The sequence below is a fragment of the Pelophylax lessonae genome, assembly GCF_965119305.1.
Source record: "Pelophylax lessonae genome assembly, chromosome: 12".
In the NCBI taxonomy this organism is placed as follows: Eukaryota; Metazoa; Chordata; class Amphibia; order Anura; family Ranidae; genus Pelophylax; species Pelophylax lessonae.
Window position 1 is genome coordinate 24,095,196 of NC_138779.1, and position 21,823 is coordinate 24,117,018.

Here is a 21,823-nt window from a genome sequence, read left to right on the forward strand (position 1 = left end):
CTGAATGAACACGGAGACCCGTGATCCTAAATAAGAAGTGCACCGGATCCCTGTGTTCATCACTGACAGAACAGCAACACGGCAGACCTCCATTCTGTCTCCACAGGGAGTGATTGTGGGTGCCCGGCGGCAATCGCGGCTGGCAGACTTGCTGATCAGCTTCCCCTGTGGCAAATGGGCGTGCGTGCCCCCGCAGCGGCGTACAGGTACTTCGTTTCGCGAGACAGAGCAGTAAAACTACGGCGGCTGGTCGGTAAGTGGTTAATCACCACTGCTGGGTTTCTTATTTTTTGTGCTAAACAAACGAAAAGTTTTTTTCGTGGTTTGTTGAAAAATTTTGCAAACAGGTAATTTTTCTCCGGCGCTTGTGATGGGGCGGCACTGACGGGCGCTTGTGATGGGGCGGCACTGACGGGCGCTTGTGATGGGGCGGCACTGACGGGCGCTTGTGATGGGGCGGCACTGACGGGCGCTTGTGATGGGGCGGCACTGACGGGCGCTTGTGATGGGGCGGCACTGACGGGCGCTTGTGATGGGGCGGCACTGACGGGCGCTTGTGATGGGGCGGCACTGACGGGCGCTTGTGATGGGGCGCTTGTGATGGGGCGCTTGTGATGGGGCGCTTGTGATGGGGCGCTTGTGATGGGGCGCTTGTGATGGGGCGCTTGTGATGGGGGGCACTGAAGGGCGCTGGCGATACTGCATTGATAACCAGGACACTGATAACTAGTGCCCTGATCATCAGTGTAGATGTCCCTTTCACACAAGCTAGTTATCGGCTCTCCTCATTATCGGTGTGAGGAAAGAAATGCCAATAACTGGCTTGTGTTTACATAATGATCAGCAGTCATTGGACACAGCTGATCACATGGTAAAGGACTGCAGTGCTTGGCCCTTTACCCCAATCTGTGATCAGTTGTGTCCTGAGGACGCAGCCATCACAGAGCACGCCATCATGGGAGGACATCCATGGATGCCCCCCTAGCAATGTAAGCCTGCGTTGTAGCCGTCTTTTGGGTTTAGCGCAGGCAGGAAGAGGTTAAGTCCCGGTTCCCATAGGTGCATGCTAGAGCTGAACGATTCTGGATAAAATGAGAATTTTTTATTTTTCCTTAGAATAAAGAGCACAATTCTTGGGGGGTAACATCTTTTTACAATATACAAAAAAATGGGCTAACTTTACTGTTTTTAGCTTTTTTTTTTTTTTTTTTTAAATTAATTAAATTTGTATTTTTTCCCAAAAAACTGTGTTCGAAAGACTTCTTCGCAAATACAGGGTTACATAAAATATTGCAACGATCGCAATTTTATTCTCTAGGGTCTCTGCTAAAAAAAAGCATATATAATGTTTGGGGGCTCTAAGTAGTTTTCTAGCAAAATATACAGATTTTAACTTGTAAGCAACAAATGTCAGAAAAAAGCCTTAGGCTGCATTCACATGTCAGCGTTTGGATCGCGGGCAGAACCGCCGCGGTTCCGCCCGCGACCCGGAGATTATTGCAAATCGCGGGACGCCTAGCGTTGCCCGTTGATTTGCAATAGCCCCCCAAGCGCCGAGCGATGTTGCCGCGATTTCCGCCTGCCGAATCGCGGCAAGATCGCGCAAACAAAATCGCGGGACGCAATACGCTCCAAAGAAGCTCTTGTACTTCTTTGGAGCGTATTGCGTCCCGCGATTTTGTTTGGGGGGCTATTGCAAATCAACGGGCAACGCTAGGCGTCCCGCGATTTGCAATAAATCTCCGGATCGCGGGCGGAACCGCGGCGGTTCTGCCCGCGATCCATACACTCACATGTGAACGGAAACCTTAGTCTTTTAAGAGGTTAAACTGCCTTCATTTACAGATGGAAGTTCATTCCTTTGATCTAAATCAGCCTTTCTCAACCTTTTCAACACAGAGGAACCCTTGAAATAATTTTCAGGTCCCATGGAACCCCTGCTAAAAATGATTATATTTACATCTCATGATACATTAGTGTGATGGTCAGTGGGATGAATGCTACTTACACTGGTGGTCATTGGGAAGAATCACCCCCTTACAGATAGCTAAAAGGAGCAATGGTGTCAGTGGGATATTATCTGAGAGGCAGAAATTTCTCAAGGAACCCCCAGCAACTTCTGGAGGAACCCTGGTTGAGAACCTCTGATATAAAAGAAGGAAATGATACATTGTAAAACATTGTGTTTATAGTTATCTTGCAGTCTTAACAATGTTGATAAACATTTGCTGGAGGCTCTTTTTTTTTTTTTTTTTTTGGACAGCTGCGAGAGCAGAGAACAGCTCTGTAAGAATCGAGGACATGCTGTTTTAACCACTTAAGCCCCAGACTTTAACGGACAATTGCGTGGTCGTACGACGCTGTACCTAAATGAATTGATGTCCTTTTTTCCCCACAAACAGAGCTTTCCATTGGGGGTATTTGATCACCTGTGCAATTTTTTTTTTTTTTTTTTTTTCTTTGCGCTATAAACAAAAAAAAGAGCGACAATTTTGAAAAAATAACAATATTTTTAAATTTTTTCATATGAAATTCTCAAAAAAAATGTAAAAATCTAAATTTTTTAACACTGTAGGCCAATTTGTTTTTTGCTACATATTTTTTGGTAAAAAAAATCGCAATAAGCGTATTTTGATTGGTTTACGCAAAAGTTATTGCATCTACTAACTATGGAAAAGATTTAGGTAATTTTTTGGATTGGTTTGCGCAAAAGTTATTGCGTTTACTAACGAAGGGAAAGATTTAAGTCATTTTTATTGTTTTTTTTTTTTTTAACTAGTAATGGCGGCGATCTGCGATTTTTTTTTTTTTTTTGCAGGACTTCGACATTGCGGCGGACAGATCGGACCCCTGACTGGCCGGACCCCCTAGACATTTTAGGCCAATTTGTTTTCTACTGCATTTTTTTTTTTACCAAAAATATCGCAATAAGAGTATTTTGATTGGTTTGCGCAAAAGTTATTGCGTCTACTAACTATGGGAAAGATTTAGGTCATTTTTTTTTATATATATATATATACTAATGGCGGTAATCAGTGACTTATAACGGGATTGTGATATTGTGGCGGGAAATCTGACACAGATGCTGGGGGGGAACTAACTGCCACTGACATCACCGGAGGGGTTACCTTTGTGCACTGGTCCAAATCATTAGGGGGGGATTATGGTGGGCTTGGCCCCTTGTGGCGCTTTTCCACTGCATGGTAGGGCTCGGTATGGCTCGCTTTAGCGCTTTTCCACTGCATGGTACGGCTCGCTTTAGCGCTTTTCCACTGCATGGAACGGATCGGTTTGGCTCGCTTTGGCGCTTTCCCACTGCATGGTACCGCATGGTACGTGTTTGGTAGGTAAAGACACCTTGTGACCTTACAACCGCTTTACGACCACCTGCAGGCAGCCGCTCCTGCGTGAACCGAAGTAGCTATACCTCAGTTGCGAGCAGGAGGCTAGGGGGCGCCGCCCCCGCTCGTCAGCGGGAAAACCGATGCAGCGGGCAGGCGGCTCCAATCGCCGCTTGACACAACCGCGATCGTTCCCCGCTGAGAGAGGAGGGTCGGCTGTTGTAAACACAGCCGACCGTTCTTCTCTATGGAATGATCATAGAGCGACTGTGATCCTTCTATATAGGATCACATGTCTCTATGGTCATTTCAGAAGCCACACCCCCCACAGTTAGAATCACTCCCCTAGGCTTACATTTAACCCTTTGATCACCCACAGTGTTAACCTCTTCCCTGCCAGTGTCATTATTACAGTAACAGTGCATATGTATAGCACTGATTACTGTAGCAATGTCACTGGTACCCCCCAAAAGTGTCAAAAATGTCAGTCAGGGGTCCGATCTGTCCGCCACAATTTCGCAGTCCTGAAAAAAATCGCAGATTGCCACCATTACTAGTAAAAAAATAAAAATGACATAAATCTTTCCCGTAGTTAGACGCAATAACTTGTGCGCAAACCAATCAAAATACGCTTATTGCAGTTTTTTTTTTTTTTTCTCTTTACCAAAAATATGTAGTAGAAAACAAATTGGCCTAAAATGTTCAAAAAAAAATTTTTTTGGGGGGGAATGTTTTAGTGCCGGGTCACACTTATGCGATGCGGGAAGGCTGCTGTTCCCGTATCGCAAACGCACCCCTGGCAGTTCACACTGCCATATGCGATACGCAGGGGGTGTCAATGAAATGTTAACGACACCCCCAGTTTGATCGCATATCGTAGTGCGATCTTGCAGTTCGCACAGGATCGGATCGCACAAGTGTGAACCGCTGTGCGATCCGATCCTGATGCGCCTGAAAAAAGGGTCCTGTGTGACTTTGGTGCGGGTGCAGTGCGAATTTAGCCATACAAAGTGTATGGCTGAATTTGCACCGCACAGCCGATCGCATGTAATGAAGGAGCAGTGCGCTCCGATATTACATGCGATCGCCGCAGCTGAATGTGAACCGGCACTCATAACAGAATGAAAAATATTGTTTTTTTTTTTTTTTTTTTTTCAGAATTGTCGCTCTTTTTTTTGTTTATAGCGCAAAAAATAAAAATCACACACGTGATCAAATATCACCAAATGAAAGCTCTATTTGTGGGGAAAGAAAGGACATCGATTTTATTTAACCACTTTACCACCGGAGGATTTTGCTGTCTTCCGTCCAGGCCACTTTTTGCGATTCGGCGCTGTGCGACTTCAACTGACAATTGCGCGGTCGTGCAACGCCGTACCCAAACAAAATTTACGTCCTTTTTTTCACACAAACAGAGCTTTCTTTTGGTGGTATTTGATCACCTGTGCGATTTTTACTTTTTGCGCTATAAACAAAAAAAGAGCGACAATTTTGAAAAAATAACAATATTTTTAACATTTTTTTATATGAAATTCCCCCCAAAAAAGATGTAAAAACCAATTTTTTTTTTAAATTTTTGGCCAATTTGTTTTCTGCTAGCTATGTTTGGTAAAAAAAATCGCAATAAGCGTATTTTGATTGGTTTGCGCAAAAGTTATTGCGTTTACTAACAAAGGGAAAGATTTCTGTCATTTTTGGTGTGTTTTTTTTTTTAACGCGTAATGGCGGAGATCTGCGATTTTTTTTTTTTTTTTTTTTTTTTTTTTTGCGGGACTGCGACATTGCGGCGGACAGATCGGACCCTTGACTGACATTTTTGACACTTTTGGGGGTACCAGTGACATTACTGCAGTAATCAGTGCTATATATATGCACTGTTACTGTAAAAATGACACTGGCAGGGAAGGGGTTAATTTTATTGGAGAGGGAGGGGTTAATGTATACCAAATCTGAAGAGAGTCCATGAATAAAAATGGGGGTTTGGTCCCACCATATGGCCATATCGTGCTCAAGCCCACTACTGCGTCAAAGTACCCCATTATCAGTGGGTCCTACACTATCCATGAAAAAGAGATGAATCCAGCCTTTCTAACCCTTGGAGACAACACTCCTTGCTGGGAGAGATGTGCAAATGCACTACAGGGGACTCCTCCTATATCCACTTGATGGTGGACACTGATTGAGTACAGGTGTGTGTGGGGGGGTGGGGAGGGTTGCTCAACCTCGATAGTCTGGTCAGACCGAATACATAATAAAACAGGCAAAAAATTTGGGGGAGCATACCCATGTATTTCCAAAGCTGCTGCAGCTATGACGCAGTAGTGGGCTTGAGCACGATATGGCCATATGGTGGGACCAAACCCCCATTTTTATTTATGGATTGTCTTCAGATTTGGTAGTAATTTCTTTTGCATTTGCGCGCTATTCTTTTTTAATATACATGTCTTTTGGTTCATAGCTGCAGCAGCTTTGGAAATACATGGGTATGCTCCCCCAAATTTTTTGCCTGTTTTATTAGGGGTTAATGTATGCCTGGTGCTTACTGACGTGTGTGGGGGGAGGTGACTGAGTGAGTCATGGACAGATCGGATGTCCAGCTATGCTGAACAGTCCAATCTGTCACTCCCTGTCACTATGGAGATCCGCCCGCTGTGTTTACACACAGCGGGCGGATCTCCAGACTCGATCCCCGACGATCGGGTAAGAGCAGCGGCGATCGCCGCTGCTCCTCCCCTGGCCCGACTCCCGCTGTGAATGAAAACAGCGGGAGCGAGCCTCTGGCGGCGCGCAAGCGCCGCCCAGAAGGGGGAGTGTCTGACGACGTAGTACTACGTCGTCAGACGATAAGGAGCCACTCTGCCGCAGTAATATTACTGTGAGCAGTCGTAAGGTGGTTAAGGACAGCGTCGCACGACTGCGCAATTGTCCGTTTAAAGTAACGCAGTGCCGAATTGCAAAATATGGCCTGGTCATTAAGGGGGGCAAATCCTTCCAGTCTTAAAGTGGTTAATGACTACGTGTGATGCTGGGCCTGCAGGACTGAATGAAATGAAATCCAATTAAATAAAAGACCGGGCCAGGGGCAGTCAGGGTAGGGAGGAAAGAGCTAGATAATTATAGAAATTGTTCAACTGGGACCTGAGATGCGCTCTATCTGACTGACTAATGCATATTGTGAGAAGCTCACAGTGTGCAGAGAAATCAGAATAGATGTTTCTGTACAGTAGAGAAGCCGGGACTTGGCAAGAATAACAGTAAGGCTGGAGTTTCGCTTTAAAGGGATTGTAAAGGCAGACGGCCTTTTTATGTTAATGCATTCTATGCATTAAAGCGGAGTTCCAGCCATTTACTCACCTGTCCAACGGAAGCCTCGATCCTCTCCCTCGGCGCCGGCATCACTGCTGTGGGCACCCGGCTGTTACAGTTTGCGGCTTCACAGCAGGGTACCCACTGCGCATGCGCGAGTCGCGCTGCGCGCCGTGATTGGCCGGCAATCTTCTGGGACCTCTGACGTGTCCCAGAAGATTGCAGGGAGGGAGGGGGAGAGGAGAACTTCCGCTCAGGGCGCCGCGGCGCTCCGAGCGGAAGTGGGAGCGGGTACCTGTCAAAACTAGGTACCCGCTCCCCCCCCCCCCCCCCCAAAAAAAATGACATGCCAAATGTGGCATGTCGGGGGGTCAGGACTCCCTAAAGCGGAAGTTCCACTTTTGGGTGGAACTCCGCTTTAAGATAGTCTTCTGTGTGCAGCACCCTCTAATAACTTACCTGAGGTCCATCTAGATCTGGGATCCTCAAACTACGGCCCTCCATCTGTTGCAGAACTACACGTCCCATGAGGCATTGTAAAACTCTTGACATTCACAGACATGATGGGAATTGTAGTTCCTTAACATTTAGAGGGCCATAGTTTGAAGACCCCGGCTCTAGATCCAGATGTTTCAGGAGTTTCTCGGCTGCCCGGGACTCGACTCTTCGTTGGCTGAGACAGCAGGGTCGCGCCGTTGGCTCCCACTGCTGTCAATTAAAGTCAATCAGCCAATGAGGAGAGGGGGCAGGGCCAGGCCGCGTCCCCATGTCTGAATAGACACCGGAAGCTGTGGCTCGGCTCGGGTGCCCCCATAGCAAGCTGTTTGCTGTGGGGGCACTTGGAGGGAGGGATCAGGAGCACAGAAGAGGAGGATCCGGGCTGCTCTGTGCAAAACCAACTGCAAAGAGTAAATATAATTTGGTTATTTTTATGCAAAAAAGGAGGGGTTTCCAATAATTTTAAGGTGGCAAAACTGGATGTGATCCAATTATCTGGCCTTGGTGTCATTGCATTTTCTTGGCAAGGTCAGTAAGTGACGACGCTACACATCGATACAAGTCATCAGCATTTATCTCCTGACCACATTGCCAGAACTCCTGCTAGCGATGATATTTTTGGATGTCATGTTTTTTTCCATCCACATGCTATAATTTTTGGCCTGCAGCCCGTTATTGCAGAGTGCTGGGTCAGGACAAGAGCTTCGCTTTTCCTTGAAGGCTTTTGTAAGATGAATTCTCTGGAGGTAGAAGACTCCCGGAGTAATGTGGGATGCAAAGCACAAAATATTAAATGTTTGAAATGCTGCCAGTGCAACACAGAAGATCGCTCTAGGCTGAAGAACCTGGGGCAGGGTAAAGCCAAACTCTGGGCAAATAAATTAGCCCTTGCAGTAGGGCTGTACCTGCGTTGTAAAGGGCTAATTTTTTTTTTTTTTTTTTGTCTAAGACAGTGGTTTCTAAACTGTGGCCTTTTTTGCTTGTTTAATCTGGCCCTTGGGGCACTGTTCCTTCTATTGGCACCAACAAAGGGGCCCCTTTCCTTCTAAAGACACCAATGAAGTGGCACAATTCCTCCCAATGTTGGGGCACCTTTCCTCTCAGTGATACCAATGATGGGTCACTATTCCTCCCAATAACACCAATAATGGTGCACCTTTCCTCTTAGTAACGCCAATGTTGGTGCACCTTTCCCCTCAGTAACGCCAATGTTGGTGCACCTTTCCCCTCAGTAACGCCAATGTTGGTGCACCTTTCCCCTTAGTAACGCCAATGTATGGGCACCTTTGCCCTCAGTAACGCCAATGTATGGGCACCTTTCCCCTCAGGAACGCCAATGTATGGGCACCTTTCCCCTCAGTAAGGCCAATGTATGGGCACCTTTCCCCTCAGTAAGGCCAATGTATGGGCACCTTTCTCCTCAGTAAGGCCAATGAATGGGCACCTTTCCCCCCAGTAAGGCCAATGTATGGGCACCTTCCCCCCTACAGTAAGGCCAATGTATGGGCACCTTCCCCCCCCAGTAAGGCCAATGTATGGGCACCTTCCCCCCCAGTAAGGCCAATGTATGGGCACCTTCCCCCCCAGTAAGGCCAATGTATGGGCACCTTTCCCCCCCAGTAAGGCCAATGTATGGGCACCTTTCCCCCCCAGTAAGGCCAATGTATGGGCACCTTTCCCCCCCAGTAAGGCCAATGTATGGGCACCTTTCCCCCCCAGTAAGGCCAATGTATGGGCACCTTTCCCCCCTCAGTAAGGCCAATGTTGGGGCACCTTTCCCCCCCCAGTAAGGCCAATGTTGGGGAACCTCCCCCCCCCCCCAGTAAGGCCAATGTTGGGGCACCTTCCCCCCAGTAAGGCCAATGTTGGGGCACCTTCCCCCCAGTAAGGCCAATGTATGGGCACCTTCCCCCCCCAGTAAGGCCAATGTATGGGCACCTTCCCCCCCCAGTAAGGCCAATGTATGGGCACCTTCCCCCCCCCAGTAAGGCCAATGTATGGGCACCTTCCCCCCCCCAGTAAGGCCAATGTATGGGCACCTTTCCCCCCCAGTAAGGCCAATGTATGGGCACCTTTCCCCCCCAGTAAGGCCAATGTATGGGCACCTTTCCCCCCCAGTAAGGCCAATGTATGGGCACCTTTCCCCCCCAGTAAGGCCAATGTATGGGCACCTTTCCCCCCCAGTAAGGCCAATGTATGGGCACCTTTCCCCCCCAGTAAGGCCAATGTATGGGCACCTTTCCCCCCCAGTAAGGCCAATGTATGGGCACCTTCCCCCCCCCAGTAAGGCCAATGTATGGGCACCTTTCCCCCCCAGTAAGGCCAATGTATGGGCACCTTCCCCCCCCCAGTAAGGCCAATGTATGGGCACCTTCCCCCCCCCCAGTAAGGCCAATGTATGGGCACCTTTCCCCCCCAGTAAGGCCAATGTATGGGCACCTTTCCCCCCCAGTAAGGCCAATGTATGGGCACCTTTCCCCCCCAGTAAGGCCAATGTATGGGCACCTTTCCCCCCCAGTAAGGCCAATGTATGGGCACCTTTCCCCCCCAGTAAGGCCAATGTATGGGCACCTTTCCCCCCCAGTAAGGCCAATGTATGGGCACCTTCCCCCCCAGTAAGGCCAATGTATGGGCACCTTCCCCCCTCAGTAAGGCCAATGTTGGGGCACCTTTCCCCCCCCAGTAAGGCCAATGTTGGGGAACCTTTCCCCCCCCAGTAAGGCCAATGTTGGGGAACCTTCCCCCCCCAGTAAGGCCAATGTTGGGGAACCTTCCCCCCCCAGTAAGGCCAATGTTGGGGCACCTTCCCCCCCCAGTAAGGCCAATGTTGGGGCACCTTTCCCCCCCCAGTAAGGCCAATGTTGGGGCACCTTTTCCCCCCCCAGTAAGGCCAATGTTGGTGCACCTTTCCCCCCCCCCAGTAAGGCCAATGTTGGTGCACCTTTCCCCCCCCCCCCCAGTAAGGCCAATGTTGGTGCACCTTTCCCCCCCCCCAGTAAGGCCAATGTTGGGGCACCTTCCCCCCCCCAGTAAGGCCAATGTTGGGGCACCTTCCCCCCCCCCCAGTAAGGCCAATGTTGGTGCACCTTTCCCCCCCCCCCAGTAAGGCCAATGTTGGGGCACCTTCCCCCCCCCCCCAGTAAGGCCAATGTTGGGGCACCTTCCCCCCCCCAGTAAGGCCAATGTTGGGGCACCTTCCCCCCCCAATAAGGCCAATGTTGGGGCACCTTTCCCCCCCAGTAAGGCCAATGTTGGGGCACCTTTCCCCCCCAGTAAGGCCAATGTTGGGGCACCTTTCCCCCCCCAGTAAGGCCAATGTTGGGGCACCTTTCCCCCCCCAGTAAGGCCAATGTTGGGGCACCTTTCCCCCCCCAGTAAGGCCAATGTTGGGGCACCTTTCCCTTCCCCAGTAAGGCCAATGTTGGGGCACCTTTCCCCCCCCAGTAAGGCCAATGTTGGGGCACCTTTCCCCCCCCAGGAAGGCCAATGTTTGGGCACCTTTCCCCCCCAGGAAGGCCAATGTTTGGGCACCTTTCCCCCCCAGGAAGGCCAATGTTTGGGCACCTTTCCCCCCCAGGAAGGCCAATGTTTGGGCACCTTCCCCCCCAGGAAGGCCAATGTTTGGGCACCTTTCCCCCCCAGGAAGGCCAATGTTTGGGCACCTTTCCCCCCCAGGAAGGCCAATGTTTGGGCACCTTTCCCCCCCAGGAAGGCCAATGTTTGGGCACCTTTTCCCCCCAGTAAGGCCAATGTTTGGGCACCTTTCCCCCCCAGTAAGGCCAATGTTGGGGCATCTCCCCCCCCCCCCCCCCAGTGACGCCAATGTTGGGGCACCTCCCCCCCCCCCCCCCGTGACACCAATGTTGGGAGCACCTTTCCCCTCAGTGACGCCAATGTTGGGAGCACCTTTCCTCTCCATGATATACAAGTTATTGTGGACGGGACCAAAAATAAACTATGAGCACCTACATCCCAAAAGTCTATAGCTTAAAAGGGGTGTGGAATACGGGACATTTGAGGGGCTCAGACACGTGACAACACAACGTGTTTTTTTTTTTTTTTTTTTTTTTTTTTATAAAGTATAAACTTTTTATTTATCAAAGTATATAAAATCATTTTATACAGCCAAATCTTCCATGTATAAAAGTAGTATTATTCACTGCGCCTTTGTTTCTAACCGGTTTCGGCATAACGGCTTCTTCCCTACATGCTGAATCCTTACAACCTATCTCTTGTCTTTACAGGTGTTTAAGTGTTGTGCGTCCCATCCCTACATGTGAAGATGACTCGGTTAGGATTTCTGCGGCTGTCCTATGAGAAACAGGACACTCTCCTCAAACTCCTCATCCTGTCCATGGCTGCAATTCTCTGTAAGTACCCTGACCTGCTTGGACTTGTCTCCTAATGAAACCATGGTGCCTTTTTGAACCTATTTTGGGGTTTTATAGGATATACTTTCTCTATTTAAACTGCATTTTGGGGATGTTGTGTTGGTTAATGGAGACGGACCTGGTGGTTTTCCCCACAGCATTTTTGTGCTGGAGGCATTACCAGGTAATAGCCCAACACAAGACAGAAAAAGGTCAAAACTTTGAGGACTGACGTGTTTCGTCCCGCCTTCCGGGGCTTAGTCACAAAGGTGGGAGATATGAGCAGGGCAGAGACTTATATTTGTATCATCGGCCGTGAAGGGGAAGTAAAAAAATGTGTGTGATATGTATTGACAAGGAATGTGTAAAAAATTATGAGGAGAGACAAATTAAAGGGAAAAGAATATTAAAATTAAAAAAAAAAAATGAAGTAGGTTGTCATGAATGAAGAGGAAAAATGTACAAAAAAAAAAAAAAATTATATATATATATATATATATTATAATTTTTTTTTTTTTTTTTTGTACATTTTTCCTCTTCATTCATGACAACCTACTTCATTTTTTTTTTTTTTTTTTTTACAATGAATACAAGATGTTCTCTGATTGAATAAGTTGGAGAGCTGGGGTGGTGACATCAGGATCTCCACCTTGTCCAATCAGAGAACGCCATGCATTCACAGGAAAATGTAAGGCGTCCTGTGAATGGCGGCAATGCCGAACAAGCAACCTCCTGTGGTTACTATGCAACAGTGTAGCCTCCTTCTTCTTTTTTTTTTTTTTTTTTTTTTTTTCAATCGTTGCATCGCCGCTCCACGTCTTCAGCTTGTCCAATCCTAAATACTTTGTTAATTGAGAAAAATACAGGTATTCTCTGAATAGCGGTCGAGCTGCCCCCTGTTCAGTATGCAATGGGGCACCCACTTGGCACAGCCCAGTTTTCACTGTAGTATTGGTGACTGCTGCAACGATTTCCACAGCCAATCACATAGGTATTGCGCATGCATACTTATGTCGGTCCACGCTGGGACGAATGTAACTATACAATAAAATGCATTCCTGCAGTTTCGTTTTTCCTTCTTGGTTACCGATCTGTGTGATCCTGGAAACGGAATACAAAATGCTAATATATTTGTATATTTTGTCTTTTTTTTTTTTTTTTTTATTAAAGCAGAAAGAAATAAAATGCAAAAATGTGTATGACTGAATTACCAAAATATTTGTCACTGACATACTCTTGCCATGCACTGTAATCAGGAGAGAATACTGCAGTGCCACCCCCAACATGTTGATTGGACTATAAATAAGCAGATGCACACTGTTGGGGGGGTTCACTCTTGTTAGCAGAATATGGGCCCTTTCACACTGATCAGTTAAAAAAAAAAAGCAGAAGAAAAATGCTGAAAAGTGCATCCATTTAAAGTGATTTTCTATTAAAATAACAAACATGTTAGAGCCGGTTCACACTGGGGTGACTCGAAGTCGCTCCGAATTTGAAGCCGCCCATGCAGCACGAATTCATCGCAGCTTGCAAACGACTTCTCTAATAGAAGTCAATGCAAGCCGCTCCGAATTCGCCCCCAAGTATTGCAGGAACCTTTTTCTAATTTGGAGCGACTTGAGTCGCTCTGATTAGAACGGTTCCATTGCACAGAATGGAGCGCTATTTGTCAGGCGACCAAGTTGCCTGACAAGTCGTGGCAGTGTGAACCGGGTCTTATGCTTGCAGCCAGGATCCTCCTCTTCTCGGGTCCTTGGCTGGAGCTCCTGGCCCTTCCCTCCTGTTGAGTGCCACCACAGCAAATAGCTTGCTCTGGGGGCACCCGAGCTGAGCTGCAGCTCCGTGTATCCATTCAGACACGAGAGTGCCGTTCAGCCCGGCCCCCATTCATCTCCTGATTGGCTGAGTTTGATTGACAGCAGTGGGAGCCAATGGTGCCGCTGCTGTCTCTCAGCCAATCAGGAGAGAGTTCCGGATGACTGAGGCACTCATGGACATTGTTGGATAGAGAGGGGGCTCGGGTAAGGATTAGGGGGGCTGCTGCACACAGAAGGCTTTTTATCTTAATGCACAGAATGCACTTTCTGCCTTTTTAAAAAAAAAAAAAAATGTTATGCTTACCTCCACTGTGCAGTTGGTTTTGCACAGAGCAGACCCAGTCCTCCTCTTCTCGGGTCCCTCACTGGTGCTCCCGGCCCCTCCCTCATGGTAAGTGCTCCCAGAGCAAACTGCTTGCTGTGGAGGCTCCCGAGCCACTGCTCTGCGTGTCCATTTAGACACTGTGCTGCGGCTCTCTTCCTATTGGCTCAATGGCTGTGATAGACAGCAACAGGAGCCAATGGCTCCTGCTACCTGTTACCAAGTCGACAGTGCAATGATTTTATGTTCAGTTTATCTGCACTTCAGGAAGATATTAACCACTTACCGCATAGTAACGTACCGGTACGTCGGTACACTTTGCGGGTTTATACCGGGATGATGCCTCTAGTTAGAGGCATCATCCCGGTTCCGTGGTTTGAAGCCGACGGTCGGCTTTCCGTCGGTACCGATCGATGCGGCTCGGGAGCCGCTCGATCGTTACCTGGGGGGGCGGGAGGGGATGTCCCCCCCCCCCCCTCCCGCCGCCTTCCATGGCTTTGCCCGGGGCTCCCGTCCCACCGGGAGCCCCGAGCACCCAGCCGGCACATCCGCCGGCTGGATGGAGTCCCGATGAATGCCGGAAACGGCATCGATCAGGGCTCCGATGACGTAACCCGGAGGCGGCGTCCATGACGTCACTTCCGGGTTACTGTGCTGCAAAAGGCGGCAAATTTAAAAAACGGCTGTATGCAAAAATGCCGTTTTCAGCGTTTTGCATACAGGGAAGTGTAGTGGAGGGGTTTGGGGTCTTTTAGACCCTCGATCCCTCCATAAAGTGTACCTGTCACACATATTGGTGTCACAAGGGATGTTTACATTGCTTGTGACAGCAATAAAAGTGATCAGATTTTTATTTTTTTTTTTAAAACCTGTAATAAAGTTTAAAAAAAATAAAAAATAAATAGGAAAAAAAAAAAAAATTTCGCCGCCCCCGTTAGCTCGCGCACAAAAAAAAACGTATACGCAAGTCAAGCCACGAATGAAATCGCTGTTCAAACCACACATGTGAGGTATCGCCGCGATCGCCATAGTGTGCGCAATAATTAAAAAAAAAAGAGCTACACTCTACCTCTAAACTGGTAACCGTTAAATAAATTTAAAGCGTCGCAGATTGAGATCTCTATTGACCGTAGTTTGTCGCCATCCCACGGGGGGGGGCGCAATTTTAAACCGTAACATGTTGGGTATCTATTTACTCGGCGTGACATCATCTTTCACAATATACAAAAAAAATGGGCTAACTTTACTGTTTAGTATTTTTTAAATGCAGTGAAATGTGATTTTTCAATTTTTTTCCAAAAAAATGGCGTTTTAAAGACCGCTGCGCAAATACCGCGTGACAAAAAATTTTGCAATGACCGACATTTTATTCTCCAGAGTCTTTGCTAAAAAAAATATACATAATGTTTGGGGGTTCTAAGTAGTTTTCTAGGAAAAAATACTGATTTTAACTTGTAAACAAAAAGTGTCCGAAATAGGGCTGGGGCTTAAGTGGTTAAATTAATTTTCTGTTTTTTTTTTTTCAGCTTTTTCAACCAGGTTATTCTCCGTGTTGAGGTTTGAAAGTGTCATCCATGAGTTTGATCCGTAAGTTTACCAACTTATTACGTTCTCCTAGTAGAGGTGCTGGATAGGAAGTGGTTGGGTGTGACTGTACATAGTAATTTGTATGTGTAGATTAAAGCGATGGCATGCATATTCCACACCCTCAACTTAATACTTAGAAACTTTAACATCCTTTGAGGTTTGAGGTCTGGTTTATGGCTTTAGTTTGGAATAATAATATATCCACCCAGCTATTTACTAAGGTTTCTCAGACTGGTTATGTCAACTCTGCGACTCATTATATAGGGAGAGCTCAGCAACCTGAAAGGTAAACTTCCATAATCTATTCTATATAGCGGTGAATGCACAGAATAATATACAGTAAACCCCCCTTCATTGCGGGGGTTACGTTCCGGACCCACCCGCGAAAAGTGAAAATCCGCGTAATAGAAAAACCCTATTAACTGCTTGCCGACCGCCGCACGAACATATACTGCAGCGGTCAGCCCCTCACAGGCAGAGTGACGTATCGGTACGTCACTAGCCTGGGAGGGCCTGGGGAGCGAGCGTGCGCCGCGCTCCCGCGCGGTCACGAACCCCAAACCCCCCCCCCCCCTGCGCGTGTGACCTGGCGGACCCGATGTCCGCCGGTCACTCTGCGATCGTCGGGGGAGAGGGAGAAAGGCAGGCCGCTTGTGTAAACAAAGCTGCCTGTCAGTTCTCCCTGTGTAGAGACACTGATCATACGGTTCTACTATGTAGAACCGTTGATCAGTGTAACTACACCTCAAGCCACAGCCAATCACAGTTAGAATCACGCCCCTAGGGACACACACAGCCCCTCCCTCTCAAATAAAGTTAACCCCTTCACTGCCAGTGTATTTTTACAGTAACAGTGCATATATATATATATAGCACTGATTACTGTAGAAATGTCACTGGTAACCCCAAAAGTGTCAAAAATGTCAGTCAAGGGTCCGATCTGTCCGCCGCAATGTCGCAGTACCGCAAAAAAAAAATCGCAGATCGCCACCATTACGCGTTAAAAAAAAAACAACAAAAATGACAAAAATCTCTCCCTTTGTTAGTAAACGCGATAACTTTTGTGCAAACCAATCAAAAATACGCTTTTTGCGATTTTTTTTTTTTTTTTTTTTTTTTTTTTTTTTTTTTTTTTTACCAAACATATGTAGCATAAAACAAATTGGAAGAAAATGTTAAAAAATTTTGATTTTTACTTTTTTTTTTTGGGAATTTCATATAAAAAATGTGAAAAATATTGTTATTTTTGCAAAATTGACGCTCTTTTTTTGTTTATAGCGCATGATCAAAAAATCGCACAGGTAATCAAATACCACCAAAAGAAAGCTCTGTTTGTGGGGAAAAAAAGGATGTAAAATTCGTTTAGGTACAGCGTCGCACGACCGCGCAATTGTCCGTTAAAATCACGCAGTGCCGAATCGCAAAATACCCCCTGGTCTTTTAGCAGCCAAATCCTCCGGGGCTTAAGTGGTTAAAATACACTGTAGGCATGTTCTTTTTACTGTCACTGTACGTGTAAAAGCATTTTAAGGTCTTTAAACACACTTTTAAAACAATAGAAACTCATTTAAACACATAAAAGATACTGAGAGACAGAGCAAGAGCTATGGAAAACACAAAAATATTTCATTTTTAATGATTTATATAGTAAAATAACATTACAAAAAAAACTGCAATATACCGGGACCGCAAAAACTGAACCGCGATGGAGCGGGGGTTTACTGTACTTGCTGTGCGCCTCTGTGTTGATCAGTATAAGGACCTATGAGGAAGGAATATTAAGTGTGATTCAGAATGTACCGTATAAGACGACTTTATAACCTTAAAAACATTCCCCCAAAAATAGGGAGGGCGCCTTTGAATAGCCCAGCGATGGGGGGGGCCCCGGGGGGGGCCACGAACGTCTGACATACCTCAGCAAGGCCTAATGGGATTGGGGATGGGTATCCCAAAAGATGCCAAGTGTGGCACCGGACAGACAATCGGAGCTTCCACTTTTGGGTGGCATTCCACGTTATTGGCACTCCGCATTAAATGGTAACTCCACATTTGGGGGGAAAGAAAATCTCAAATAAAAAAAAAAAATATAGCGTATACAATTGCAACACAAGTCCTGTTGTAATTCAAATGTAAAAAAAAATGACCTTTTTCCTTTTCAATATGAAGCGCTGTCATTTTCTGTAAAATGCAATATGGCAGCCTGGAGGTGTTCTGTACACAGAATGTATGTAGAGCGCCCCCCCAGAAATGTCAGTTCCTGCTTGTGTGATTGGCTCACTGATTTTCCCTGAAGTCTGCACAAAGATAGAAGTCAGATTTTGGGCATCCCCTGCAACAAAAACCTTTTTGGTGTGATACTCCCAAAGGGAAATCCAATCTAAAGGGACCCACTTTCCTCAGAGCCCTGCAAGTGCAGCAGCTGACTGATAATTATGAAATCATTCCAGTTTACTTTGGACATGAACACACCGACAGCAAACAATTATTTCTTCTTCTGCAACAAAGTATGTTAAAATCTATGCAATGTACATCACCCAAAAAGGAATGTTGTTTTTTTTTTTTTTTTTTCTCAACAAGATGGAGTTACTCTTTAACCACTTGACCTTGGGAAGATTTAACCTCCCCCTTTCTATACCAGGCCCTTTTTTTTTTTTTTTTTACTTTTTGGCACGGTTACTTTAACTGACAATTGTGCGGTCATTCAGCGCTGTACCCAAATAAAATTTGCAATTTTCTTTTCACACACCTAAAGCTTTCGCACTGTTTGTGTGATAGAAATCAAAATTGCATTTGATTTGAACAGGAATGCAGTGCAATTCCTGTCTGAATTGCATGCGGTTTTCCCTCACCGCTTCTGTGTCAATCAAGGCTTGTTATTGTGACTTCAACCTCGGTTCGCACAGGAGCGGTGCAGGAAACCGCATGTGATTTGGACAGGAGTTGTCTTGCATTTATTTTGTATGGGCTGGGGTATCGGTAATTGGTATCATCAAGTATCACAGGTATTGGTACTCGTTATTTAAAAAAAACAAAAAAAACAGTATCGTTGCATCCCTAATTTCAATAAAAGTCCAATAAAAAAAATTAAACTGCACAATGCAGCCTAATCAGCGCTCCAGCACTGCCCCTTCTTAGCACACACCAGCAGCCGTGCGATCAGCACTCCAGCTTTGTGCCGCCTTGGCACACACCAGCAACCATGCGATCAGTGCTCCAGCACTGCGCCTTCTTAGCACACACCAGCAGCCGTGCGATCAGCGTTCCAGCATTGTGCCGCCTTGGCACACACCAGCAGCCATGCGATCGGCGCTCCAGCACTGCGCCTTCTTAGCACACACCAGCAGCCATACGATCAGCGCTTCAGCACTGCACCTTCTTGGCACACACCAGCAGCCGTGCGATCAGCGCTCCAGCACTGTGCCTTCTTAGCACACACCAGCAGCCATGCGATCAGCGCTCCAGCATTGTGCCGCCTTGGCACACACCAGCAGCCCTGCGATCAGCGCTCCAGCACTGTGCCACCTTGGCACACACCAGCAGCCTTGTGATCAGTGCTCCAGCACTGCGCCTTCTTAGCACACGCCAGCAGCCATGCGATCAGCGCTCCAGCACTGCACCTTCTTGGCACACACCAGCAGCCGTGCGATCAGCGCTCCAGCACTGTGCCTTCTTGGCACACACCAGCAGCCGTGCGATCAGCGCTCCAGCACTGCACCTTCTTGGCACACACCAGCAGCCGTGCGATCAGTGCTCCAGCACTGTGCCTTCTTGGCACACACACCAGCAGCCGTGCGATCAGCGCTCCAGAACTGTGCCACCTTGGCACACACCAGCAGCCATGTGATCAGTGCTCCAGCACTTCACCTTCTTAGCACACGCCAGCAGCCATGCGATCAGCGCTCCAGCACTGCACCTTCTTGGCACACACCAGCAGTCGTGCGATCAGCGCTCCAGCACTGTGCCTTCTTGGCACACACCAGCAGCCGTGCGATCAGCGCTCCAGCACTGTCACCTTGGCCCACACCAGCAGCCTTGGGATCAGTGCTCCAGCACTGCGCCTTCTTAGCACACGCCAGCAGCCATGCGATCAGCGCTCCAGCATTGTGCCGCCTTGGCACACACCAGCAGCCATGCGATCAGCGCTCCAGCACTGCGCCTTCTTAGCACATACCAGCAGCCATACGATCAGCGCTTCAGCACTGCGCCTTCTTAGCACACACCAGCAGCCATGCGATCAGCACTGTGCCGCCTTTGCACACACCAGCAGCCGTGCAATCAGCGTTCCAGCACTGCGCCACCTTAGCACACACCAGCAGCCATGTGATCGGCTGCTAGTGTGACCTGGCCCAGATTGTTCAACTATGCTCCAACCTTATTTAAAGAGATGTGCCATTGACTTGTTTGTTTTTCTAAATTGTTCCCGGTTTCCTGCGTTTCAGGTACTTTAACTATCGAACCACAAGGTTTCTGACGGAGGAAGGATTTTACAATTTCCATAACTGGTTCGATGACCGTGCCTGGTATCCACTAGGGAGGATTATAGGTGGAACCATCTATCCAGGTATGTAAGATCGAGGTGCTGGACTTAAAGTGGTTGTGACCCTAAAAAAGAAAAAAAATGTATCCTGTTCCTTTGAAGCATGAATGAAAGCACAGTGGTTGTACTGGGTAATTTTGCCCTTTCTATCATTTAAAAAACCTGGTTGATACTGTCTAGTTCTGCCCTCCCCTCTGTAAACTGACCACAGTCTATCATGGCTGCTGAGCCCTAACACCATGGTCAGTTTATGTGCCTTTGTCATCCGCAACTCTCTCTATCTTCCCCACCCTCCCTGCATGTCGGCTCCCGACACTCCCATCCTGCTGCTATCATTAAATGCTGTTCCCCAGTGTATGTTCAATAAAAAGAAAAAAAAAAAATTGTATACCTTATTTCATAGTGGCGCTCACGTGACTGCCCGCCATTCTCCTTCTCTGCTATCCTCCTCCTGGCTAACATCAGCAGGGGATTCTCAGCCCCTACCACTGTAGTTATCAGACCTGGAGAGGAGAGCAGTGAGCAGTCACGTGAGCGCTTAGCAGCGCTAAAAAATAAGGTATACAGCGGCTTATTTTTTTAAAAACACACTGGGGCACATCATTTAATGTAACAGAGAAGATTGTTTCAATATCGCAACCACTTTATTGGCTGTGCCTGATGACCTGTCATTAGCCAAGCTTCTTTAGTATATCGCATCTGATGATATGTTTTGGTATCCCCTGGAAGATATTCTAATTATTGTATTGTCTCTTCCTTAGGTTTGATGATAACATCGGCAGCATTTTACCACATTCTGCACTTCTTTCATGTCACCATCGACATTCGAAATGTATGTGTGTTTCTGGCTCCTCTCTTCTCCTCCTTCACCACCATTGTGACCTACCACCTCACCAAAGAGCTAAAGGTAAGTGTGGCATAATAATGTATACAGTATCTTCTGTTAGGCCTTGTTCACACAGGTTTACTATAGTGTACACCCCTGTGAGTACCATGTTCATTCACAGGAGGATGCACAGGTGTTACGATGCAGGCAGTCCCATTCATGTCCGGACACAGCTGCTGATCTTATTTTGACACCTGTGCACCTGCGTGAATGTCAACTTGGGAGCAGTGGCTGTATCATCCTAGTTGACAAGAATGGGACTGCCTGCACGGGTGCATGGAACACCTGTGCATCCCCATGCAGGCAAACACAGATGTGCTATGTAGTACATCCATGTAAACAAGGCTTTACATGCAGGCTACTATAGGTCCATTTTAGGAGGATTGGCAATAAGCATAAACAAAAAGGACATTGCTTCTCCCCTTGTGTTTCATACCACTCTGTACAGGAAGACTGAGCCCAGTTTTAAAAGCTAAGTTCACTTGTTGAAAAAATAATAAATGCAAGTTTTTTGTTGGTAAAAATAAACTGCATTTTTTTTTTCCAAGGTACCTGCAGAGCTTTGCATCCACGATCAGCAGATTGTGGGTGCAATGTCCGGCTCCTGCACAGTCAGGATAGCAGTCTAGTCACACCTCCAATATGGGCAGGCAGTAACTTGGGAGAAGGAAGATCAATGAACTAGGACAACCCACCAGCACCCTCGTAGTTTAAGTACTACAAGCTGGCTGCCGCAATGGATGATGGCACTTGTAGTCGATTTATTCACAGAAAACTGATGTGGCCATGTGAGTGGAGCCCCGCACAGCCTAGCTGTTTTTAAATTGCGACAGCCGGTGCAGGGAGAACTTACCCGCTGTCACAGTAGGTGGGAGGGGAGGTGGGGGGAGGAGATGAAGGTGCTGAAACATGGTACATATTCCACCCTAAAAACAGGCGGAACATGTAACCTGTTCCAAGAGGTTCACTACCACAAATACTCCCTGGAAGATGCTTTTACATCCACAAGTGTCACACCATACTCACATATTCTGCGGTTCACTGTGGGAATACTATACTGAGATCCCCGGAGATTTCATGGGAACTGGGCTCTCTGGTCTGTTTTGCCCCTCTCCCTTTAGTGTCTGCCATAAATTGTCAGGGAAGGAGACATGGGAGA

The 21,823-nt window shown here is 47.4% G+C and overlaps 1 protein-coding gene across 1 annotated transcript in view; it reads left to right on the forward strand.

The window, feature by feature from the left end:
* STT3A (STT3 oligosaccharyltransferase complex catalytic subunit A) overlaps positions 1-21,823 on the forward strand; it is a 42,589-nt gene that overhangs the window by 2,716 nt on the left and 18,050 nt on the right. Inside the window, exons 2-5 of the mRNA XM_082274514.1 lie at positions 11,390-11,515; positions 15,181-15,241; positions 19,681-19,802; positions 20,540-20,685. Coding sequence (XP_082130640.1) covers positions 11,428-11,515; positions 15,181-15,241; positions 19,681-19,802; positions 20,540-20,685 — 417 coding nt within the window. The 5' untranslated portion in view covers positions 11,390-11,427. The remainder of the gene's footprint in view (positions 1-11,389; positions 11,516-15,180; positions 15,242-19,680; positions 19,803-20,539; positions 20,686-21,823) is intronic.